General features: G+C 35.0%; 1 protein-coding gene across 3 annotated transcripts in view; it reads right to left on the bottom strand.

The window, feature by feature from the left end:
* The window catches only part of ARIH1 (ariadne RBR E3 ubiquitin protein ligase 1), a 98,077-nt gene that overhangs the window by 31,246 nt on the left and 39,350 nt on the right, over positions 1 to 27,481 (bottom strand). For all 3 annotated transcript variants that reach the window (XM_065941573.1, XM_065941574.1, XM_065941575.1), the window contains 2 exons: positions 21,205 to 21,272; positions 2,599 to 2,743 (listed from right to left, as the gene is read on the bottom strand). In XM_065941573.1, coding sequence (XP_065797645.1) covers positions 2,599 to 2,743; positions 21,205 to 21,272 — 213 coding nt within the window. The remainder of the gene's footprint in view (positions 1 to 2,598; positions 2,744 to 21,204; positions 21,273 to 27,481) is intronic.

The raw sequence follows: 27,481 nt of genomic DNA, 5'->3' as shown, positions 1-27,481 counted from the left end.
CAGAGAAGGAATCTCTGAACTTAAAAGAGTGTTCCAAAATCTCAGGAAATTGTTTTTAAAGAAGAGACCACCCAAAATAGCTCCAAAGTATCAATTATATAAACTAAGCTGTCAGAAACATTTACTTAAAAACCTGTTTTCATGTGGCACTATATAAAGCAAAGTTGCTTTCAAGGATAAACATATTGAAGATAAACAATAATAAAAGGCAAGTTATCAGTGTTTGAAGAGTAGTGGAAATTGATACATGGGAGTTAGGTATATAATGTAAGTAAAGAAACCATTCATCCAATTAATAAAGCCTAAATAAAGACTCTCAGGTGACATTCACTAGAAAAACTGCAAAGGTTAAAATTATCCTTTATGAGCCCAAAAACTGTGAGAAAAGAAGTCCCAGTTTCACCGAGATTACTTTTTCCTAACACCTGGCACAGTTTCCATAATACTTTTAACTTACCTTCCAACCAATGCTGCTGTGCACTTTCTTGTTCTGTCACTTACAATTTGAAAGACTAATTTATGTTTATTGCCTCAACTTCCTTTCCCACCTTCAAGTCAATGACTCTACAGCTCATGTAGTTTGGTTTCCCATCTTACCATAATACATAAAATTACTTTTCAGGATCATCAGTCAACTTCTTATTGCTAATTCCAAACTCACCTTTCAATTACTTTCTCTTAAGCTAGCACTGTGTCGAGTCTGCTGAATAAATGAAGACTGTTTCCTCCACTATCAGTTATAAGTATAGCACAATCTACACTGCAAATATCTACTTGATTTTCAATTCTAACTTGTTCAGACTGTCAGACAATACCAAGGGCACTGAGAAATTTATAGCAGATATTTGTGAGCAGCTAGCTTCAGTACTTACATTTAAGGTTTACACTAAAGAGGATCTGGCTGTAAGAGTGCGGGAAGGGAAATGCCAAGGAGTAAGGAAACCTTATATAATCCAGAACAAACTTTTTGAGTCTTAGTATTACCTAATAGAACCATTTATAAACTACATACACTATATAAATGTCCACTGGTAAAGAGAATCTGTTAAAGAAACATAATAAAATGGTCAAAATACAAAACTAATGTATTTTTTTTTTAACTAATGTATTTTTAATAGCAGTACTGATTGTTCTTTTTAAATACTTAAGTTAGGATTGTGATTTAAGTAGAGAATGAATATAGTTTCAGGCTGACAAGCAATCTGAAACAACCTTATTCAATTTATTTGAAAGGTTAAAAAAAAAAACTGAGACTCAGCCATATTAAATCATTTATTGCCCAAAGCCAAAAAGCTAGTGTTACAGCTGTGACTGAGAATATGGGGTACTTCCCCTGGCACTCCAGAGTTTAAAATTCCATGTTTCCACTGTAGGGGACAAGGATTTGATCCCCGGTCAGGAAACTAAGATCCTGCACACCGTGTGGCAAGGCCAAAAAAATTTTTTTAAATTTGAAAATAAATTAAGAATGACTTGAAAATCTGGAAATTCAATTTAGTATTTTACCTACTAAATTTTTTTGACTGAAAATTTTACATTTGAATCAACTGATTTATTTTTTAGGCCATACCATGTGGCATATGGAAACTTAGTTCCCTGACCAGGGATCAAACCTGTGCCCCCTGCACTGGGAATGAGGAGTATTAAGCACTGGGTCACCAAAGAAATGCTCCTACTGTATTATTTTAAATCTGATTTTCCACTTCTCTAAGAGCATATAATTAACTTTCTTTTAAAACTCTTCTAAGCATTTCTACGTGCGAACAAATCAACTTCCTTCAAAGGAGAATGTTTAAAGGTACACATGTCAAATTCTAAGATTAATAACAAAAAACCTTCAATACATTACAATATATAATACTGGAGACAAAGACCTGGTATATACTAATTACTAGAAAAAGCTGCTGAACTATTACAGTAGAGAATATGAACAAGATGGTTATAACTGCTGTACAATTAAATTAGCCTTAGATATTTTAAACATCTTAAGAGATGAATTCTGAGTAACTAAATACATTTTTTTGGGCCACAAATGTAATTTTCCTATGGTTACTAATAAAGTGCTTTCATAGGAAGACTGTGTTTATTTAAGCATAACATTTCTTCACTAGATAAGTCAAAGTAAATCATCTAAATACACTAGGTTTTAGGAAGGATACATGTACTAAAGAATCACTGTTGGAATGGATTTGAATGTGTGAAAATCTTTTGTTAAGAAGAGTCCTGAAATCTCCCTAGTGAAATAGCATTAAAGACATTTTGTAGGTGTGTTGGATATTCTAAAAACTTAGTTTTAAGTCTATTTTAATTTGGATAAAAATAATTCTATTTGCTGCCTACCTATTACACAATTCTCCCATAGAGGTAAAACAAAAAGATTTAGGTGTGCAATGACAACTTGGACAAGTTGCAGCTTTAAAAAGCAAATGGGGATGGGGAGGGGCTGAGAGACAAACTCTCACTCTTCTTTCTTCTTTTAATATATGGATAGGTTACTGCTCTGCTACAATCCGAGACTCCCAGAACTGCCTTTGCTGAAATAATGAAAAGTCAATTTACGCTCTGAGGCAGAGTCAGCAGTGCTGGTCAGATACTCACCGAGTTAGGGTAGTTCAAGTAGCAGATCTGACAAGGCATATCCTGTGCTGATGACCTTGTATTCATCTGGCGCGTTCGAGACTTTTTACTTGGATTAATTACATGACACTCAGCAAAGAGCTTCTCCAGGTTTCCATCAAAGTACCTGCATTATTTAAACAGAAAGGATGAGAGCCCTGTAACAGCACACTGTTAGAGCTCTCAAAAACCTGATTTTCTATAAGGAAAAGCAAGGAAGTGAATTAAACCAAGACCATATTCTTTCTTGCTCAGAGAAAATGTGCTGTATGGCTACAAACTGTAGCAAACAGAAGTGTATGTATAGGAAAGCAGATAGAATTTTTGCTATTTTAACATTTTTTACTTTGTTTTTATCCTGAGAAGTTAAGATATTAGTATATTAACAGCACAATAACTAAAATCTAAGAATAAAAGTTGCATTATCTCTAACGGTACCTTATGAAGAATGTTGTTTTAATATAATAGGCTAGGCTATATTTTATACCAATGAATTAACTTTATTAATAATTTTAGTTCTACCAGTTTAAATATACTAGCAAGTAAACTACCCACAAAGCATACTTTATCCCACAAATCATTTAAAAATGAAACTACTACATGTGTCTCTTTCTACAAAAGACTTGCTTTCTAAATATTCTTTGAAAATAATTTTTAATTTATTAGGGTAGGGGAAGAAGGAGGAAACAAAAAAGTACATCTTTAAAAGTTTTTATATCAAATAATCTACTGATTTTTTCATATAAAGTATGTATGTATATATACAGAAGTAGTTCACTAAGATATCAAAAGCATAGTATTGCAAGTACTAGGCGAGAGAGTTTCAACTAAACTGTAAACTTCTTGACAGAAGATAGGGGTAAATACTTCGCACAATGTTTCCCATTAATACAGTTAAGACATGGTCTTTGGTCTCCTGAAATATCTTAATATTCTAAACAGAAAAGCAACAGATTAAAGAAAAAACTTTCAATTTAATCAGCAAAAATGTTAACATGGAATCTGATTAATAGATACTCAAAAGAGTTTCCCAATAGTTTTCATGAAAATCTTGTTCAGGCATTGTGTCAAAGCATTGACTCCATCTCCAGAACATCACTCATAAGAACCACCATCACTCTCTAAAGACAAATAAATATTCTTTTATAAATGCTTTGACTACAATTATGTTTCAATGAAATGGTCGTGTTATCAATCAAAATGTCAACTTATTAATATAAAAGTGGAACGCATATGAAGTTGTCTCTGATGATGCAGCTAATCAAAATATACAGAGCAGATAAATCAAATGCTTTTCTACAAAAGTTATCTTTGAAAAACATGTAAGATATAAGTTTTATCTGAAAAGTTGAAACATATGAAGAAAACACTAAATGTGAATAGGTATACCAAATAACCTTTTGTTTTTTATTTAAAAAAAAAAATTTGTGGTCACAAGAAAACACAAACTCCAGTCATCCAAAACTTGAAAATTAACAACTAATACTTTGGTGAACAGCCTAGACAGCATTCTATGCAAACACAAATAGACATGTGCACATTTGATATAATCTCACATCCCAGGCTTATCACCTGCTTTCTTCACTAAACGATATGTAACAACACCTTTGTCCATGAGCATGGGGCTACATTATTTTTCACTGTTGCATAATATTTCTCTGTAGGTATATACTATAATACACTTTACTAACCTTATACTGAAAGATATTTAGAGATGTTCCACATACAGACAATCCTAGATTAAAATCCTGCTCCATCTGATGGGGGAAATATATCTAGACTTGTACTTTTTTATCAGTGAAGCTGAATATATTTTTCTGTGAAGATATTGCTATTCAGTTTATGAGTTCAGCATGTAAATGAGTAATCCTTTGTTTTACAGACTGCTTTCTTCCCAGTTTCTAACTTGTCTTTGAATATTGTTTAACAGTGTTTAACTGCCACTTTTAATTTTTATGTAGGCGAATTTACCATGCAACACTGTTGTGATTTATGGGTTTCATAAACTTAAAAAAAATTATCTCTATATGCAAAGACTACAGAAATTCACTCATGATTTAGGCCTTTCCTTTAAACTGTTTCCATTAAAACTGTTGATTTACGTGGAAATTATTTTTGTGCAATAAGAAGAAAGCAGGGGTTCCATTTAATTTTAAGCCAAATGGCTAGTCACTACTGAAGGGTGTTTCAACTACTGAAACACTTCCTTCTACCTTAAAGGTAACAATTTAAACCTTATCTTCTTAAATCTCCTTTGACAGTTCCTCCTCTTCCAATTAGGTAAGGCTCCCTGTATTACATCCTCACAGTATTTTGTACTCCTGTGTAACAAATCACATTACTAACCCTGTAATCACTATTTATGCTTTTCCTGCGAAAGATAAAGTGAAAGTAGCTCAGTTGTGTCCAACTCTTTGCGACCCTGTGAGCTATAGCTCACCAGGCTCCTCTGTCCATGGAATTCTCCAGGCAAGAATACTAGAGTGTAAAAAAAAAAAAAAAAAAAAAAAGAATACTGGAGTGGATTGCCATTTCTGTAATCACTATTTTATGTTTTCCCTACTAGAATGTAAACCCCATGAGGACTATTTTATTACTGTAGTAGCCCTAGTATCTATAAGTGCTCAATTTCTTTTTAGAGAATAAAGAATAACTTCTTAATGATAATTAATAATAAATCTGAATTTCTTTATTTTAAGACTATTTCTTAAAGATAGCAATATATTATAGTTTATATTTATATATTTATACTTAAATTATGTTTGTTATGTTTATATTTATAGTTTATTTATATTATATTATAGTTTATAGTTTTTGGTCCATTCTAGAAGGCAAATAACTTTCAAATACAGCCCAGGTAAACAGAATGGAGAACTGAAAAATCAACTCACATTGCTGGTCATAGCAGGCAAGCCAAGAAATTTTGTTCATTTAATTAAGTTCCATTTTACAGAAATGTAACATTTAAAATTTTTATTTTTATTCATCACATGCTCTGTCCACCAAAGACTTTGCTATGGTTATTTGGAAAGACACTGAAGTTAACTTATTTTTATAGACATACCTTAAAATGGGTATTTAAACCAATTTTGCCAACTGTAAATAATACATTGATTGTCCTTATATAATACCCTATGCTCTATAGTTTAGGTTGGAACTTCCCAGAACTCTTCCCAGTTGATTACCATTTTACATAATTTTTTCACTAATTACATTGTTTTTACATTATATAGCTTTTCTTTCAAGAATAGTAAAAACTGCTTTCTATTTCCTAAGCCTGACAGCCCTAATTACTTAGACATAATTAAAATGTTGGGTTTTAAAGTTTATTGGCCTGCCTCGGGCCTGAGTTTTGGCACATGGATCTTTTGCTGTATGGTGCAGGATCTTTCATTGCGGTGCAAGAGGTCAGTACTTGCAGCACCAGGGCTTAGTTCTCTCTGGCATGGGACAGGGAGCAAACCCATGTTCCCTGCACCACAAGGTGGGCTCTCAACCACGGGACCACCAGAGAAGTTCCTAAAATGTTTAATTGTATTCAAACGCTCATTTGAGCCAAAATCCTACCCATGACAACCTCCATTTCTTCTGGTACCTGTTGTTACTGAAGTCTTCAGTAAAAATAATTCTCATTTTATAATTCAAATTAATTTTCAACTGACATATATTCAACGTTTCTTCATTCTTCAAGTTTAGTTCTATAGGGTTGATCTTAGCATTGAACTTTCTCTTTCGAAATGCCAATTCAGGTAGTAATTATATCAAGAGTTTTTAGCTATTAAGACCTGCTGGATTAACACCCAATCTTTGTTCATTTGTCCTCCTTACCTACCATCTACTAATTCCTTCTTTGTCCTTTTCTTCTCTTACATGTCTCCATTTTCCATAGTACCTGCTCTATTTCTGGCTACTGCCAACATGCTTTCAATACATTATTGACCAGGGGATTTTTGCAGAAACACCTGTGGCCCACAAGTTGTTATGCAAGTGAATACTTGAAAGGTCTCCTGTCAGTAATGTTCAGGTAACAAAAGACATATTAATATGTCTCTGGTCAATAACGAGTTAACTTCTGCAAGATTACTGCTTGTCCCTTTCCCCACCCTCTTAGTTCTGTCAGCTTCCTTTTCATCTTGTTCTGTTATTTCAGCAGTTTATCTTTGATCCCTTATCTCAAAGTCTATTGCTTACTTTAATCTTAAAAGAACAAAGAAGCTTTTTTTCAACCTACTAATTATGACAGTTTTATAAGGACTACTATGCTCAAGAATATACTGGATTCTTTAACTTCTCAGACTTTGTATACCTGGGTCACTACATATTTGAAAGTTCCTTCAGTTTGCTGGCTTTTACATACATCCTTGCTGGTCAAAACAGACCAAGATAAAAAGAGACTAATTCAATGTAAGGCAATTTAGCTCAAGTACCTTGCTTAATGAGTTAACACACACGATTCTCTCTGCTTCACTGACTCCAGCACACAACTGCAAAGATGATGTAGAACAATACTATCTTCCTTTCCTACAAAATCTGACTATCCTTTTGAGAAAATCATACTGATGAAAAGAAGAACAGAATGGCAGTGTTGCTCTTTTCCTTCAGTTGGGACTTTCTTTGGTGGGGCAAGGGCATAATGATTTCAGTATCCCCACTCCATCTCTCACAAGGCCTAGATTTTTCCAGATTAAGATTGTTAGAAGGGCTGGGGATTCCCTGATGGTCTAGGGGTTAGGACGTCATGCTCTCAATGCTGGAACAGCATTAGATCCCTGGTTGGGAAACTAGGATTCTGCAGGCTGTGCAGTGCAGCAAAAAAAGTTAAAAGAGCAACATGAGAGGGTCTTCAGTAGGGATTATATACCCTCACCCTACAGTTCTTTCTGTTCATTCAGTATGTGTGCAATGTGTGGGATCTGAGTTCCCCAACCAGGCATCAAACCTATGCCCTCTACACTGAAGTGTGGATTCTTAGCCACTGGACCACCAGGAAAGTCATTCAGTATGTTTTCAGAAATATAGTTGAGCAAACTGGCACTTAATCAGCCAACTCTCCAGAATATTTAGATCTAAATTTTTCATTTTCCTTGAATATGAGAAATATATCAAGTAATATGAATTAAATTTCAAGGCAGGAAAAATAAAAGCTTAAAAACTAAGTCTGGTTATAGAAGTATATATATAGCTGACTAATACATCTTCTTGAATGCCAAATGACTGGCATCATTGTTTGCCATGTCAATAATTTTGTCATTATGAGTTTTTCTTAAAAGCCACTTATCATGTTAAATGTGATAAGAATTCAGGGAATAAGGCAATCGGGGTGGGGGGCGGGGATCATACAACACAGGTCAGGAGCTAGAACATTGCTAGTACTTTAGAAACCCTCCAAACACCTCTTTTTTAGTAACAAGCTGGCTCCCTGCCAGAGGTAATCACTACCCCATTTTACTACCTAAATATCCACCCTCAAACAATGTAACTTGTTTTTGCCTGTTTTTGAATTTCATATAAACAGAACCATACTGAGGCTAGGTATTCTGTTGAGTTTGTTTTCCCTTCACCAAATATAATGTTTTTAAGATTCATCTATGTAGTCAGTTGTTGTGCTACTTTGCTTTTCATTCCTGAATTATATAAACATACCACAGTTACCTATCTATAGACACCTGAGTTGTTGTAGCTTGTGGCTGGTATGGGTAACAATGCTATGAACACACTTACATATAACTTTCAATTTAGACATGCTTATTTTTCTCTATATACCTGGAAGTGGAATTACTGGGTCAAAGATACGCAATTGTATTGCTTCTAATTGAAAAAGAAATTTTTATAATTCTAAAGTCATTTAACAATTTATCTGTAGATTGCTTTGGATTTACAATATACACCATTCACATCAGTGATTATTAACTGTCTAGTATCTGCCTTACAACCATTATACTTTATTATTATTGGTATACTACTGGCTAGGATCTCCTTCAGTATAATGCTGAATATGAGCAAAGATAACAGACACCCATGTCTTGAACTCCTATATATAAAAGGGAAATATTTTCAACATTTCATCATGAACTATATCTCCTACAGATGCTTCTATAGATTTTTAGATTAAGAAAGTTTCCTTTTGTGCCTACTTTGCTAATGGTGTTTCTTTTTAAAATCATGAATTGCTAATTTTTAGCAACTACTCCTCTGCATCTACTGAAATATTATTCTGATTTATTTGTTCAAGTGACCATATTTGACTGTTTCAAGTTAAACCAATCTAGCATTTTGGGATAAATCTTGGCCATGCTGGATTATTAACTCTTTTTATGTATGGCTGGATTCAATGCACAAATATTTGGGGCTTTTGTTTCCCTTGGCATCTATGTATATGATAGAAACTGACATGTAATTTTCCTTTGTGCTTTAGTATCAAGGTTGTGATAGCTTCAAGATGGTGGAGCAAACTCTTTTTCTGTTCTCTAAAAGAATATAAAGTTATGTATTATAAGGTTAGAATTTCTGTCTCATTAAATGTTGGTCAAAGTTTCCAGTGTATCCAATCTGCACTTGAACTTTATGTAAATTTTTGTAAATTGCAAATTCATAAGAATTTATCCATTTCATGTAAAATTTCAGCCTAGTTATTAACAGTATCTTTTTTTTTTTTAAAGTATCTTAGGATTCAAAGGGATATTCCTTTCATTACTGATAGTTTATTTGTGCTTTCTTTTCTTGACTAATCTCATCTTTTGTCTTCTTGATCCTTTTTACAGTATGTTTCTTTTCCATTTCATTAAAGTCTCCCCTGGTATTTCTTCTTGTACATACTCTCTCTGAATTTATTTTGTTCTTCTTTTTCTATTTGACATATATAGCTCATTAACTTGAGACTTAAGATGAATGCTTAGCTCATTACTATTCTTATACATGCACTTAACATGTATTTATACATGTTTTAGCACAAATTAGGCAGCAGTCTACAATTATTTTCCCTTAACATTCAAATAGTTGCTTAAATAGCACTTATGAATATTTGAAACTTTAACAAACATGGATAGAATGTGAAATACTGGTTTAAAAAAATACAAACGCTAAGTACAACATAAAGCCACTTTAATATTAATTTTAAAAGATAGCACTGTTTCTGAATACATTTCCATGACTACAGTATTCTAGGTAGTATTCTAGATTAGCACTTATTTTCTTTCATCTACTGAGGGATCATCTTACCATCACTTCCACTTTTAGTACTTGGGAAGTCAGCTATCCTCTGGAAGAATATATACTTTCAATTATCTATTTTTCCCTCTATATACATTATATATATACACACACATAGTTTCACTTTTTGCAAGTAATCTTTCTTGTATCTTACTGCTTTTATGATTGTCTATGTTTACACGTTTACTATGATGTTTTAAAATGTAATTTCTTTTTACCATATTTCATAAAATGCTTTGGCACCAAAACTGATGATGTTACCAGAAAGTGAAATGGGAAATTTTTCACATAAGTCAAATTATCAATATTGTTGGACTGTAAGGTGCCATCAACTGAAAGATGCATTTAGATTTCAGAAAGATACCCAAGGTGTGAAAAACTACATCTTAGAATCAATAAAACAGCATTTTACTATGCATCAGTCAATTCAATTCAGTCGATCAGTTGTGTCCAACTCTTTGCGACCCCATGAATCGCAGCACACCAGGCCTCCCTGTCCATCACCAACTCCCGGAGTTTACTCAAACTCGTGTCCACTGAGTCAGTGATGCCATCCAACCATCTCATCCTCTGTCGTCCCCTTCTCCTCCAGCCTTGAACCTTTCTCAGCATCAGGGTCTTTTCAAATGAGACAGCTCTTAGCACCAGGTGGCCAAAGTACTGGAGTTTCAGCTTCAATATCAATCCTTCCAATGAATACTATTATGCATGGGAACAATTAAATTCTCTTACCAATCTAGAAAAATTAGTCATTAAACCTTCAAATATCACCTCTGCCCCATTTTCTCTTTTTCTAAACTCAGTGGAGACCTTCTTCTTGAATCTTTTATGTTTCTTCTCTTGTTTATTTTCCATCAATCAGTGTGTGTGCATAATTCTGAATAGTGTTTTGATTTCCTATTAGGTTGGTGCAAAAGTAATTGCAGTTTTGCACCGCTGAAATTTGCAATTTGATATTGAAATACATTCTAAAATAAATGTGGTTATGTTATACATCATTTTAACGCACAGTTCTTGCTTTATGTTTTTTGCTAATGACTTATAACTTGCTGCTTATTTTATAAGTATTTTACACTGTAGAAATGATGTTAGACATAAAAAGAAAATTCGAGTGATTTTATTCAAGTTTAAAATTGGTCATAAAGCAGTGGAGACAACTTACAATGTCAACAACGCATCTGGCCCAGGAACTGCTAAGGAATGTACAGTGCTGTGCTGGTTCGAGAGGTTATACAAAGGAAACGAAAGCCTTGAAGATAAGAAGTGCATTGGCTGGCCATCGGAAGGTGACAATGACCAACCCAGAGAGCCATTATGGATGCTGATCCTCTTAAAACTACGGGATAAGTTGCCAAAGAACTCATTGTCAATCATTCTACAGTCATTTGGCATTTGAAGCAAACTGGAAAGGTGAAAAAGTATGGTAAGTGGGTGCCTCATAAGCTGACTGTAAGTCATCATTTTGCAGTGCCTTCTCTTATTCTACACAACAACAAACCATTTCTTGATCTGATTGTGAAGTGCAATGAAAAGTGGATTTTATATGACGACAGGTGACAACCAGCTCAGTGGCTGAACAGTGAAGAAGCTGCAAAGCACTTCCCAAAGCCAAACTTGCACCAAAAGAAGATCATGATCACTGCTCAATGGTCTGCTCCCAGTCTGATCCACTATAGCTTTCTGAATCCCGGTGAAACCATTACATCTGAGATGTATGCTCAGCAAATCAATGAGATGCACCTAAAACTGCAATTCCTGAAGCCAGCATTGGTCAACAGAAGGGGCCCAATTCTTCTCCATGGCAATGCCTGACCACACGCTGTACAACCAAGGCTTCGAAACAGAATGAACTGCACTACAGTTTCGCCTCAGCCGTATTTACGTGACCTCTTACCAACCAACTACCACTTCCTCAAGCACCTCGACAAGTTTTTGCAGGGAAAACACTTCCACAACCAGCAGGAAGCAGAAAACACTTTTCCAAGAGTTCGTCAACTCCTAAGACATGGAGTTTTATGCTACAGGAATAAACAAACTTATTTCTCATTGGCAAAAACATGTTGATTGTAACAGTTCCTATTTTGCTTAATAAATACGAACATGTGTTTGAGCCTAGTTATAATGATTTAAAATTCAGGATCCAAAACTTCAATTACACTTTTGCACCAATCTAATAGTACACTAAACCTGTTTAGCTGTGTCCAATCTGCTGTTAAACTAATTCACTGAGTTAATTTTGCTTATTTTGTTTAATAAGCTTTTTTTTCTTCCAAATCTGTATGACAGCTCATATATTCTAATTCCCTAATGAAAGCATACCTATTTTAGTTTACTAATTTAGTGTGACTAATTCTAATATATGGAATGTCAAATTAGTATACTTTAATTATAAAAAAATAACTTGAGGAAGTAGTTTGAGGCCTTGATGCTTTTCCCTAGAAAAAAATTATACTTGGTTCTGTCAGGAGTCTGGGTACATTAACAGTCTGGAACCATCTTATTTCAACTTCAAGGCTTGATGTTTTCTGGGTCACTCAGATGACCTGAATACTATCTTCAGTCTTTAGGAGAGCTAGTTTACCTAATCCTCATTCTTGGTGGGATGAGAACTCCAGCTTTTTTCCCACTAACCAAAGGCCAACAAAAACCACAGCTCAGTCTCTTGGCTACCTCTTCTGGATTAGCATATGCTTCTAGGGCACAGCGGACTGGGGTACTTGGCTCATTTGTCTAGATTTCCATGTTCTCTTGGGTTTTAACCCTCTAATTCTTATTTTACTAATTACCAGATGTTCTTTGTTATTGTATTTAGTGGATGGAATGATTCCCAGAAGTTTTCCAGTCTTCCTTATTTTCTGTTAAACTCCTTCACATCTCCTCCATCAATACTCTGCTTTCAATTAACTGTCACCAACCTAACTCAAGTCAACATTTTTCTTTTATCTATATTATTGAAGTAGTCTTCCAATTGGTCTTTCTGCCTTCAATCAGCTCATACTGTTTTTTTCCCTATAATAATGTTCTTATATTACATTTCTCCATAAAAATTTTAAGGGATTTCCACTTAACAGTGGAAAAGTCAAAATTTACTTGCTAAGCATTCAAGGTCTTCCAAAATGTACTTTCCACTAAACACATCCAATCATTTCCTCTCTATTCTTCATGTAAATCTTAATTATCATTCAACACATGTTCCTTAAACACCTCCCACACCAAAACTATTTTCTGAACCTGTAATACCCTGGTTCTCACATTCCCCTGACCTTCTAAGTTCAATCAAACACTATCTCATCAATAAATTCTTAACCACAATAGCAATAATAAGATAATACATTTGTTGCTTTCTATACACTGCTTCCCACTAACACCTGAGTTGTTTGAAGAGGAAAATCTCTGCTATACTGTAGAACAGTGATGGATGCTATCACAAAAGTCTGCCATCTGCCAAATCAACTTTACTTTCACATTCTAGCAGTTAACTGTGAAACGATATACTATATACTATTATTAATGTGGTTAAGGCAAGCTACATACTATCACAATAACATACAAGGGCTAACCTCCATACTTAATTACTAAATGGGTGTTAATGCTTCAGAATGAAAAGTGAAAAGCTATTTGCAACACAGGGTGGAAAAGATTGATAGCCATTTTTAAGATTCTTGATCACACCTGTCCATTAAAAGTAGTCATCAGTCACCTGTGCTGCTCCTCACTTCAGACAGGCCAGTTAACTTACTAACTTTCACCTTATATATTACTGACTACAATGAGTTTTAAAATTTAACAAAACATACCTATAAAAAAAGAAATCTGAGCTGCAGAAAAGAAGTAACCAACTTTTTACTTGCTACTAACTGTAAAGGAGCTTAATTTGGCACAGGGTGGTGGTGGTAGGTGGATTTGTCTCAAACTCCTGACAAACTGAAGTATGATTTATATGCATATCATACATTAAATAAAAGTTCTACTGTAGAAAAACAAAAGCTAGAAAGGGCGGAATTTAAAGTAATTACCGAACACTATATATGTTAGGAATTGTGTTAAGTGCTAGGAATGAAAGATTAGTGAGGTATTTTCTACACAAGGAACTCTAGCTCGATCCATGGGTTGGAAAGATCCCCTGAAGTAGGAAATGACAAACCACTCCAGTATTCTTGCCTGGGAAATCCCATGGACAGAGGAGCCTGGTGGACTGTAGTACATGGGTCGTGAAGAGTCGGACACAAGTGTTCCGGTTAAATATGGGTACAAAAAACAAACAAAGGAACTCCCTAGAACTGCACAGCTAACAGCCTACACTGGCACCACAGAAGACCTGTGGTCAGATAAAGGAAACATTTCCAAAGTTGAGGCAACACAAAAAGTTGGTGATCACTTTAAAAGTTTTATACTACTAATGTGTAATATAAGAAATAAAGAGCAGACTCAGAAAGGCAGTATACTACTGATGTGTAATATAAGAAATAAAGAGCAGACTCAGAAAGGCAGACAGAAGGCAACTAAATAAAAAGAAAGGGAAGCAGGAGAACTCGCTTTCTCAGTCTCTCCTGCTGGGAAGGCAGTGCCTAGGAGATGCAGGGTGACTCAGTTTTTCTGTCAAGCATAGTACTGAAGAAGGATCAACGAGAAATTTACTCTATTCGAGGTAAGGAGATATTCAATTTTCAAAGACTGCAATAGCAGAATTACTAGTCATGGTGTCACACAGTCAATATTTGATGCTACCAGCTGTGATGCCTGTGCCCAAAGGCACCAGCAACAGCTCTTCCACTAAAATAGTTTGGCATTTTCCTGAACTCAGACTTCACGGCTGATTCTCAATATGTAATGTCTTTTCCACTTAACTTCTCAGTTTGCTTACAACTAAAGACCCTAACTGACACACCAGAAAAGGAGACAGTTCAAGATGACAAGTGAAATACTGAAAGCAACATCCCACGAAAATTATGATAGAATCAAAGCCCAGATGGAAAGGCTGGCCTTAAAGAAAGACAGACTTGTTATTGCTGCACTTCTGATTCTCTGATTTGTTCACCTGGAGGATCATGGGAAGAAGCTGAGTGAATAGAGAAAATTCTATTTAATTTGTAAAACAGAAAAGAAAGAAATCTGCAGAGTTAAAAAGCAGAAGGCTACATAAGAAAGAAAATGGCAAAAGTCTGGAAAGCTGCTACAAGAGACAAGAGAGACCAGAAAGTTAAAATGGTCCCTTTTCTACCAGCCCCTCCCCACCCTGACCAAAATTTATTTTTCAAAAGAAAAAAATCACTCATGTTCAGGGTCAGGGCAGATCTGTTTAAGCTGTGGACTAGAAGTCCAGGAGGCAAGTAAGAAGAATTACTGTTAAGAATCTATTTATACCTTTATTGCTGTTGCTGGGCTATGAATTCCCTCCTCCAGGACAGGGACTATGGCTCACTAATAAACACAAGAAATATTTATATGCTTAGTATATGGAAAAGAAAGAGAAAGAAATTTAAAACTTCACAATTTTTACTAAGGTAAGAATCATCTTTAAGTATGTCAAAATGAATAGAAATAATACTTGAATTCATTTTGTGTTGCCAACTAGAAAACAAGATTTTTTTTAATGCTATGTAACAAAATTTACTGGCCATATTATCTATCTTTGCTTGTGATTCCTGAGATCCTAAATATTATAAGATTACCATACAAGTAACTTTCACTTTTATACTTAAGAACTGGGAGACGCACAGTGTCACTGAAGTCTCCTTATAATTCCGTGTTTCTTTCCATTCTTCAAGTGTATTAATGGGGTGAGAGGAGAGGTAAGAATGGAAAAGGGTCCGGGCATTGGCATTTACAAAATTTCTTAGGTAGTTTCTATGTATTTTAATAGTTTACCAATTGATTGACTTGAGTCTCCTAGGTAATGATTATATTGTCTTCACAGAATTTCTCTAATATGAATTTCTCTTTAAGTAAAAGAATTATTTTTAATGTTTTATTTTTTTTTGGTCATGCTGCACAGCACACGTGATCTTAGTTCCTTGATCAGGGATCAAATTCACGCCTCTAGCGCTGGAAGTGCAGAGTCATCCACTGGACTGCCAGAGAAGTCTTTCTTTTTTTTTAAACAGAAAAGTGGTTTCATTACAAATAAATGTTTATTTTCTGAATTAAATAATTATTTTGCTATAAACTTTTTCTGCAATTATTGAAGGAAATTCACAGAATACAAAAAAGCATAAAGAATTTTTAAAAATCATAATCCTCCCATCCCCCAAACAATCTTCATGTCACTTATTTAATTTTCCATGTATTATTTTATGTATTAGAACTCCCAATATTTTTAAATGATGGTGACTGCCAATAACCTTGTTTGATTTTAACTGGCACATTTCTAATATTTCAAAATTAAGTATAGTTTTGCTATAGGTTATTAGTCGATATCCTTTATTAATCTAAGAAATTACCTTCTTAGTTTCCAAAAAATTGTTTTTTTCTGACTCAGGGGTAAATACACAATATTATTAACACATTGCTGGCACTTATATAACCTTTTGGCTTCTCTTCATCAACCTGTTAAAAGTAGTAAATGCTACAGACAATTTTTTCCTAAAGGTGACCTATTCTTGCATTCTTAGGAGAAATCCTACTAGACTATTATTATTTCAATTATTTTTTATTCATGAAATCAAAAGCTATGTTCAAAACAAAGGTAGTTTTCTTATGCTGTCTTTGTCAAATATCATAACCAGATTTATTCTGATTCAGCTAACATGAAATAATGATGCCTTATCTTTTTTTACATTCTAAAATAATTTTCAATAGGAACTAGTACCTCCTTAAAGGTTTATTAAGATAGAACTTGAACATAAAATTATCTGGTGCTTTTTGGGAAAGGAGAGGGATCTTCTAGTGTATTTACATTTTCCTACAGTTGTCTTCCTAATTTTTTCTTTGGGAGATGGGAGATGGGTAATTTCTTTACTGAGCTTTCAAATGTAATGGTACAAGTGATATAAGTGTGTAAGTTGCTCAGTTGTGTCTCTTTGAGACTACATGGACTGTAACGCACCAGGCTCCTCAGTCCATTGAATTCTCCAGGTAAGAATACTGGAGTGGGTTGCCACTCCCTTCTCCAGGGGATCTTCCCGACCCAGGGATGGAACATGGGTCTCCCATGTTGCAGCAGATTCTTTACCAACTGAGACCAGGGAAGCCCCATGGTAGTATACACAGTATTAATTAAAATTTATTTGTGCCTCTTCCTCTTACCCCAATCACATTTGCCAATGATTTATTTCCCTCTTTTTCAAAATAAACTTTACCTTTTAAAGAGCAATCCGCCCCCCCCAAAAAGAGCAATTTTAAGCTCAAAGTTGAAAGTACAGAGGTTTCCTATATACCCCCTGCCACTATACACACACACAACCTCCCCCTCCATCAGCATCTCACATAAGAGTGGTACGTTTAATGCAATGAGCCTACACTGACACATCACTGGCACGCACAGCTTACATTAGGTGTGAGGTCTGGTGTCGTACATTCAATGCATTAGGTAAATGTATAGTCGACATATCTTAACAGTTTCATACACTTTCACTGCCCAAAAGACTCTTTCGGATCCCTCTAACCTCTGGCAACCACTGATCTTTTCATTATTCACATAATTTTGCCTTTTCTAGAATGTCATACACTTGGGATCAAACAGTATGCAACTTTTTCAGACTGGTTTCTTCCACTTACCAATACTCATTTAAGGTTCCTTCATGTCTTTTCATGGCTTGACAGCTCTCTTCATTTTAGCAATGACATATTCCATTGTCTGGATGTGCCACAGTTCATTCATTCATTCACCGACTGCAGAACATCTTGGTTGCTTCCAAGTTTTAGCAATTATGAATACAGATGCTATGAATACCCATGTGCAGGTTTTGGTGGTCACAAGTTTTCAACTCATTTGGGTAACTACTAAGATGCGTTGACTGGATTATATGGCAAGAAACTTCCAAATTGGAAGCAAAGTAGCTGGACCTTTTTGCATTCCCAACAGCAATGAATGAAAATTCCTGCTGCTCCACATCCTCATCAGTACTTGGTGGTGTTTTCTGGATTTTGGCCACTCTAATCAAGGTGTGTAGTGGTAATTTCAACAATCCCATTTTAATGAGCAGTACCCTAATGATGATACGTGATGTTAAATATCTCTTCATATGCTTACTTGACATCTGTATATCTTCTCTGATAAGGTGAGTATTAAGATTTTTGCCCACTTTAAAATTGGGTCTTTAGCCTACTACTGAGTTCCAAGAATTCTTTATGTATTTCAGGTAACAGGTATGCAAATATTTTCTCCCTAGGTCTTGTTTTCTCATTCTCTTGATTATTTCCCTTTATCCATTTCAAAGATCAGTTTACTTCTGTTTCCTAGTTCACTAATGCTGCTTTTATCTTAAATAATTATTCTACTCTCTGAGTTTATTTTATATACTTTTCTAACTTCCTGTTTGAAAGGTTCAGTTTGTTTTCTACCTATTTATCTTTTCTTATAGATACTGACTATAAATTTCACTGTACCTCTTCAGCCACATTCCACATCTGTCCTCCCATTATTTAGTTCTAACTATTTTAATAATTTCAATTTTGGATTCTGAGTTTTTTGCAAGTGTGAAAATAGAACCAACGTATCAATTTTTCCTGGAATGTATTATAGCCCAGAATGTGACCAATTTGAAAATAATATACTCTGAAGGATACACAAAATACCAATACATATTTTAAACTCTAAGTTTATTTATTGACACCAGCCTAGAGAGACAGCACCCACAAAACAAGAATAAAGTTATTAAAATGAATAAGTTGTATACTGTTAAACAACTCAAGATGGCTAAACAGCTGATGCAGTAGGAAAAGCAAGTTAGTGAATTAAAGGTAAACCTGAAGGACTTTCACAGACCTAAGTAGAGACACAAGTACAGAAGAAGCATTTTTTTAAAAGGTGGAAAAGAGTTCCAGAAGTTTCAACATATAACCAATAGGAATTCTAGAAAGCAACAAGAGAATGGAGAAAAGATAATATTAAACAAATAATAGCTAAGAATTTCCCAAACTAAAAACATGAGACTTAAAGTACACAATTAGCTATATTTTCCAAACTTACTCCACAATTTCAAACTATTAAGAATTTCTCCTGAGGGAGGGGACACATGTATGCCTACATCCTATTCATGCTGATGTATGGCAGAGGCCATCACCATATTGTAGAGTAATTATCTTACAATTAAAATTAAAAAAAAAAAAAAAAAAAGAATTTCTCTTAGAGCACTAAAGAATGTATTGTTCTGGAGGGAGGAAAAAAGTAAATCTGGAGAAAACAGTGGAATGCAAAAAAAAAAATTTTAGCCAAAAAAAGTTAAATATACTGACAGTAAAAATGCTTAACATTAAATAAAAACTTCAAATATATCAACTTATCCAACTGAGAGAGGAAAAGGGGAGGACAGAGAAGAAAATTATGCTACAGTTTTTTTCTTGTGTAGGACATGAATATAAATAGTATACTGTTATAAACTTATAGTTAAATATGCATATACAAACTATAAGGGTGATCACTTAAAAAACTGAAATAAAATATGTAACTCTGAAATTATTAGGGGGAGAAAAGGGAAAGGAAACTTGAACAAGCCAAATAACTCAACAGAAAACATAGTAAATATAAAGCACAAATCAAGGAAATCAATAACTAAATCTAAACTTATTAGTAATTACAAAATAAAGTATAGCAGTGCTTCTATCAGACAACAGGATATAATGTGGAACATTATATGAGACAAAAAGGTATTGCATATTGATTTAAAAACACTAAAGATTTACAAGCACTCAATAATATATCTCCAGAATACACAAAACAAAAACTGGAATTACAAGGCGAAACTGAAATGTTCACACATACTAGAAGTTTCCAGAAGTTACCTATTTCAATTCATACTCATCACACTTAAGTATAGTATTTATAAGAATGCTTTCAACAGTGTCATTTCAGCAATGCTGTAGGGCAAATGTGAGAATGTCTTTAGAGAGATATACTGATAAGAAACAAACTATAAATAAGTCTAGTTCAGCAGAGGAGTATCAGATGTAAACAATGAAAGCTACCTTTTTCCTAATAGAGGTGTCATAAAGTAAGTTTGAAAACAAACTTCACCAAAATTAAAAGTACCGCTGATTTTTTTCAAAAAAGAAGGTCAGATCCATGCAAAAATAGGGGGGGAAAAAACCACCACACTAGTCAAAGAGCATTTTATTCTTCAAGCACCTGGGAAAGTTCTACAGTATGTGTCTAAGAACTTAAGCTTTGGAGTCCAACAAATCTGAGTTTAAGTAATAACTCCTCGTGTTACAAAACTCATACAAATATATCAAGCTCTAAGTCTTAGGGTCTAAACTATTAAGTGGGGATAATAATCTGTAGCTCCATAAAGCTATCACTAAGATAAAATGAAATAATGCCTGGCACAGAGGGCTCAATAATTAACAATTATTGTTGTTACTATTAAATTGTATTGCAGTGCAAGATGTGAGAAACTTCGTAATATTCTTGGTATTAATTAACATCTGTTTTGCAAAGAATTTTTTATTTTAAAGTCACACGGGAAATACTCTCCATTTATTTCTCATAATACTTGGATTCTCAGGTTGTAACAAAATGTATGTAATTTTAAAATTAAAATTAGAACTGCTAATTTTAGACTGATAGAATAAATAACGGCTCTCATCCTATTACCAAGTGCTCCAAGTTTCCAATCTAAGAAAGAGAAAAAGATAAAGGCAGCACTATTACAGTCATTCTCCAGTCCTAGTAATTTCTTGCCTTTAGTACCAGAAACATTTCCAGAGAGAAAATACCCAATGGGATTTAGTTCTGCACTGAAACCAGAGAACCACTCCAAACAGCTGTTTCAGTGGTAAGGATACCCTGAGCAACTTCTTTATATTTATTGAAGAAATGTCATTATTATGCCTACAGTAGATTTAAAAGTTTACAGGCAAGCAAGTTTTAAGTAAAAGAAGATCTTATTCATGCGTTTTAAGACTATATCAAGTCCTTAAAAAACAAAGAAAAAACACCTCCTTTTAGTTCTCAGCACTCAAGAGGATGTATTATAGAAGATATTGAAGTAGAGTCCCCACACCTCACCTCCAAAGTAAAAGAAGAAACAAGCCTGAGTTCCCTTAACACTAGGTTTATTGCAAAACTTACAGATGGGGAATATATCAAAGCAAATACTACTCATACACGGGTTTGTTCACTAAGGATATAAATCAGTCCCTTATTTGTGTCTCATAAACTCGTGTAACAGGCTTTCCATAATTACTTCTAAGTATAAAGCTCACAATATAGTTCCTTACCTTTCCATTAGCTTCTCTTTATCCCAATTGAAGTGGCTAAGGAGTATTCTTGTGATAGTTGCTGGATTCTAAAGAAGGGGGAAAAAAAGTCATTTTAAGGTAATAGCACTTATTGACATTTAGTGAATTTTTTTAGGTTGAACTTACTCTTCTATAACACCCCACCCAAATTACCTTTCCTAAGGTATTTCTTTAATCCCCGAAGAAAATACAAAATTTTAAGATCAAGACTATTTACAAATAGTTTGTCACACTAATATGTCATGTTTCTATGAGATTCTAAAGCAGAATTCACAATAAGCCAAGAAGAAATTAAATGAAAAAACTACTGTATTAAATCTAGCACTAATAAAGTGAACTTTTTTGCAATTAGATTTAACAGACTGCCACATCAAGACACTGTAAATCAATAAAATTTCTAATATTTAATATACTGAATATGTTCTAATCAGTCCAAACCATTTTTAATTCAAAAGGTCCATACTTAATGAAAAAGACAAAATACCTGCACTGTGAAATAATCTATAGAGTATCATCTGTAACTACTATTTCATTCCTCAAAGGAAACCAGAGTCCAAAGTTTATTGCCCCATCATCATCCAGTGATGTCACAGACCCTCCCGTTTCCCATGAAACTAGTGAACAGTTTTATCTCAGTAAGATGATGGGGCCTAGGAGATGAAGGAAATCCAACTTATTCAAAGACACTAGAGCTAGTTACAATGTCAGAAGTGAAATTCAAACCTGAGTCTGCTTATCTGTACTTTATGCATGATTTTATTATATCAAGTAACATTTCAAAAATGGTCTCTGCATATAAACCACTTTTATTTCACCAGAGTTAAGACAGCAATGTTCCGGCACAGTAAGTGTTTGGGCTTCCCTGGTGGCTGAGACAGCAGAGTATCCGCCTGCAGTGCAGGAGACCTGGGTTTGACCCCTGGGTCTGGAAGACGCCCTGGAGAAGGGAACGGCAACCCACTTCAGTATTCTTGCCTGGAGAATTCCATGAACAGAGAAGCATGGCGGGCTGCAGTCCATGGGGTTGCAAAGAGTCAGACACGGCTGAATTAATAACACACATCTACTGATTTAGTTTAAAAGCAATCCTGTATAAAAATGCCATGAAAGAAATCCCTATCAATCATTCTCAGTAATACCATTTGTCACAAAAATCCAGACACCCACACTGCTGCTAGGTTGTGTCCGACTCCCCTTCGGCAAAAAAGCCAAAGATGCAGATGTGCTAAGTCCCAACCCTCTGCTCCAGGCACATTTTGCTAATCCATCTAGCTTTTCCTTACTTCTTAGACCCAGACTTCCTTAATAATCTTCCTTCAACACACCATTTGAGAAAAACACTGTCAGTCTATAAGAATAAGTGAAAAGAAACCTACGAGCTCATCCTAAATTATAATATTTGTATAGAATACAGACAGTATCACATATCCAGCTCTTTCACAAGGAGGACTGTGGGCTTCCCTTGGGGCTCAGCCTTTAAAGAATCCACCTGCAGTGCGGGAGACATGGGTTCAATCCCTGGGTTGGGAAGATCCCCTGGAGAAGGGAACGGCTACCCACTCCAGTATTCTGGCCTGGAGAATTCCATGACTGTATAGTCCATGGCATCACAAAGAATCGGACAGGACTGAGCAAGTTTCACTTGCCTATAACTGAAATAGTTATTCAGTCATATTTAAAATAAGGGCAATAATCCCATCAATTGGGGAAATTTCGTAGTAGTCATTGGGATTTTGCAACTATAACTCTGGGACATCCAACACACTATACATTCTCTGCCACTGGGGAAAATTTTTCAGGAACTGTTAAGTCTCAACTTGCAAACAGAAAAATGGGAGAGGTGGGGAAATGCCCTCTTTGACCTAATGCTGCTAAGTGCCTTTTCTGTGTTTGAGATCCCACATCAAAAACTGGTCTCCTCCAGAGATTCCAAACCTGTTTTATTGATTCTTCAAAAATAACTACGGAATGTTCTGTTAAAAAAACCAATTCCTAGGTTCCACCCCCAAATGTGCTTGTTGCCAAAGGGATTCAGAACATTAGACCAGTGGTCCCCCAGGATGAAGAAAACATGACAATCTTTCTGGTTTTGGCTGTTCAAACACTTCTGTGTAGGTGTAATGTGTTTGTTTAGTAATGTACACAGGACCTCCCTGGCAGTCCAGTGGTTAAGACTTCACCTTCCAATGCTGGGGCCGCAAGTTCAATTCCTGGTTGGGGAGCGAAGATACCACAGGCCTCAGGGCCAAAAAACCAAAATACAGGGAATTCCCTGGCTGTACAGTGGTTAAGACTTCACTTTCCAATGCAGTGGATGCAGGTTCGATCCCTGGTCAGGGAGCTAAGATTCCACATGCCTCTTGGCCAAAAGATCAAAGCATAAAACAGAAGCAATACTGTAATAAATTCAATAAAGACTTAAATAACAAACATACTTTATTGGAGGTACATGCCAGAAAATTTTTCGCAGAAGAATACTACTGGAAAATTTGGCTAAACCACATCATAATGCCAAAACAGCTATATTCTGCCAGTGAGCTACACTTAAGGGCAGAGAATATTTCACAATACTAGATAAATATATTTGCGTCACTATCTCAGTGCAGCTGGATCAAGTCATTTATGTGCACTGAATATACGGAAAGGTGATGGAAAAATAATGTTTATTATACATCTACTGTATTCCGGACCCTGTTTAAGAACTTCCCAGTTGGTGCCAGTGGTAAAGAATCTGCCTGCCAACGCAGGAGACATAAGAGATGTGGGTTCAATCCCTGGGTAGGGAAGAACCCCTGGAGAGGAAATGGTAACCCATTCCAGTATTCTTGCCTAGAAAATCCCATGGACAGAAGAGCCTGGCAGGCTACAATCCATAGGGTCGAAATCAGTCAGACATGACTTAAGAGGCTGAGCACACATGCACAGCAAAGTATTTTATACACCTCATTTAACTCTCAAAGCACTCTGCAAGGTAAATATTCTTACTTCCTATTTTAAGTATGAGAGAACTATGACTAGGCTCCAGGAGTACACAAAAACTACCCAACATCATACCTCTAATTAAGTGCAATAGTTGGAAATTCTAGCCCAGGACAATCTGGATCTAATATTCCTTCATTTATTCCATGTAGGAGAACCCAAAGGAATATTAAAGATCTTACTTACATAGGTTTAAATATCTTTTATATCCTCCACAACAGGGTAATTCAAGGCAGGATGAGGAGGGGATGACAGAAAGCTAAAAGGCACAAGGGCATTTGAGGGACTGAAAAATGTGATGGTTGGTTATATGAGGGAAAATTTTTATCAAAACTCAAACTATACACTTAAAAGTGGGTACTTTTAGTCAAATAAAAGTTACACACTAATCATGTTTATTTTTATTTAAAAACGGAACAATCTGACTTTTGGTCCTGGCATCTCCTTCCCACCAATTACAACTAAAAACTGCACAAAATACAACTAACAAGAGTCCTCTAACAATTAAATAACAGCAGGGAGATTGGGGAGAACAGGGAAGAACAACAAACAGATGGTAATGACCATCCTGTTTGTTTTATCTCCTTTATTTCCTGGCTTGGACACAAGGCTGGGCCAAATAAGCATAACTGTGTAATAGGCATGATCGGCAAAAACTGAGACAAGGGCACCTTCTTGGTCAGGGACTAGGGCAAATGCCCCTGGGAAAGTCAGAGAGAATACTTTTCATCTTCCTTTATTTATTTCTCCCAGCCTTGGCCTGAGACCAGTCCCAGCCATGAAACTACATACTGCAGAGCACAGAAAACTACCAGGGAAAACCCACTGCTCTAAACAGAGGAGCAAGGAAGAACTCTGCTGTGAAAAGTGCGAGAGAATTCTATTATTTTCTTTCTTTCTCTTGCTACTTCACCTCAAGGCATGACGGGCAGAAAACTAAAACTGAGAGAACTCCACACATTCAGATAGAGGAATAAAGAAAAGGGCCCCTGGGAGACAGAGGAAATCACTGTAAGGAGAGAGATGCAGAAGCAGATTCCTAATTCTATGATGAACCAAGTCCTGGGCTCACATGCAAGCAATCCATGTGTGGAACAGCCAAAGAAGAACAGGAGAAGCTTCCAGAACAGAACTATGAATAAATAGTTGCCCAAATCCTAGATCAACCTAGTGGAAATGGGAGGGGCAAAGTGAACACAGCAAAGATTTAGAAAACAGAACAGATAATGGAATCAACCTGTACATAAGGTAAGAAAGAACTCCAGGTAGAACCTAACTGGGTTGACTTGTTTACTAAAACAAATAAAAGATCCTTACCATTTTTGAAAGGATTTTAAGAAGACACAGAATCTCACACAACATACTACACACTCAGGAGAGAACACAGAACTACCAGAAACAAAGTTAAGAACAATAACAAAAATCTGATCAACTATCAAGGGAGAAGACAATTACTTGAGTCTGACCCCAAGATGACCCAGGTATTAGAATTATCAAAGACTTTTGAAACAGCTGTTAAAAACATGAACATTAGGTAAGGGTGAACCTTAAAATGAATGAAAAAAATTCTCAGGACAGAAGCTCAAATTATTTAAAAAAAAAAAAAAGGTAGAAGGACTAAATGGAAAATTTTAGGACTAAAAAGCTCTAAGACCACTGGATGGGCTCAAGAGCAGAGAGGAGATGACAGAGAGGTCAGTGAACTCAAAGATATGTCAATAACAAGAATGAATGAGTGAGTGAGTGAGTGAGTGTGTGGCTGTGTATGAAGTCTTGGGATATTATCCCTGTGGGATAATATCAAAAGCTACCAGCCTAAAATTCTATATTCAATGAAAGTATTGTTCAGGACTGAAGCAAAGGATATTCTCAGACAGGAGAAAACCTAGAGAACTCATTGCCAACAGACCTGCTCTAAAGGAACTGCTAAAGAAGTTCTCCAAATAGGAAGGGAATGGCAGCAGAGGGTAACCTAGAATTTCAGGAAAGAAGGAAGAGTAAATGAGTAAACATCATAGTCTATTTTTCTCCTCTTGTATTTCGGAAAATATACAGAACTGCTGAAAACGAAAATTATAACAGGTTATGGTGAGGGGAAAGGTTAAATGTATACCAATGTAACACATATGACAACTACAGTACAAAGGGACAGATATAAATGTTATCTATATAGCTAAAAGGTTTCTATGTTTCACTTGGAGTGGAAAAATATTAACTCTAAGTAGACTGTGAAGTGAAATATTTGTATATAAGGCCTAGTGCAACCATTTAAAAAGAGAGATAAAAGCACCAATACATATATAAAGTCAAATATTTTTAGAATTTCAATCCAAAAGAAAGCAGAAGAGGAGGACCAAAGACAAAAATCAATTAAAACAGCAAAATTCAACCACATCAATAATTATATTAAATGTTAAAAGTGGGGAAAAAAACAAGCAAACAAAAAAAAACATTTAAAAGACAGAGGTAACTATACAAATACCAAATTATGTTATATACCTGAAACTGATGTCATATGTCAATTATGCTTTAATTAAAAAAAGAAATCTTTGTGCTGCTAAATGAAAATAAAAGACAAGAGACAGAGCTTAGTTTTTTTTAAGGCAAAACTATATATTGTTTATATAACAACCCATTTTTCAATATAATGATATACAGAGACTAAAGTAAAATTTTTTTTAAAAGATGTATTATGCAAAACACAAATCAAGCAAAAGTTGCAGCAGCTCTTTTTCTCAAAGTAAACTTCAAAACAAGAAAATTTACCAGTGATAAACAGAAATCTCAGTGGAAAGGTCAAGTTACCAAGAAAACATGCACCTAACAATAAAGTCCCATAATAAATGAAGCAAAAACTGACAGAAATTGAAGAAAAGCAGAAAAATCCACAATTATACTTAGAGATTTCAAAACTCCTCTCTCAGTAATCCAATGAACAGACGATTCAGAAAATAAACCATCTTCTATTAAGTAATCCAAGGGTCAACGAGGAAGTCTTCAAGAAAATTAGAAAACATCTTGAACTGAGGAATACGAAAATACAAAACATCAAAATTTGTGAAATGTAGCTAATGCTGTTTAGGAAGAAATTCACTGTGTTAAATGCTTACATAAGAAATGAAGAAAGATAAATTTTTTTTTAAAGCACAAACTACACCTAACACAAGCAGAAGAATTAATAAAAAGTCAGTAAAAGTGAAGACAGAAAAACAAGAGAAAATAAACCAAAAGCTGTACTAAACACGAAGAGAATGCAAGCAAGGACTAAACAAGGGAC

This window comes from Muntiacus reevesi, chromosome 7, assembly GCF_963930625.1.
Source record: "Muntiacus reevesi chromosome 7, mMunRee1.1, whole genome shotgun sequence".
Classification (NCBI taxonomy): domain Eukaryota; kingdom Metazoa; phylum Chordata; class Mammalia; order Artiodactyla; family Cervidae; genus Muntiacus; species Muntiacus reevesi.
The sequence above is the reverse complement of the archived record's forward strand: the minus strand, read 5'-3'. Positions and strand labels throughout refer to the sequence as shown.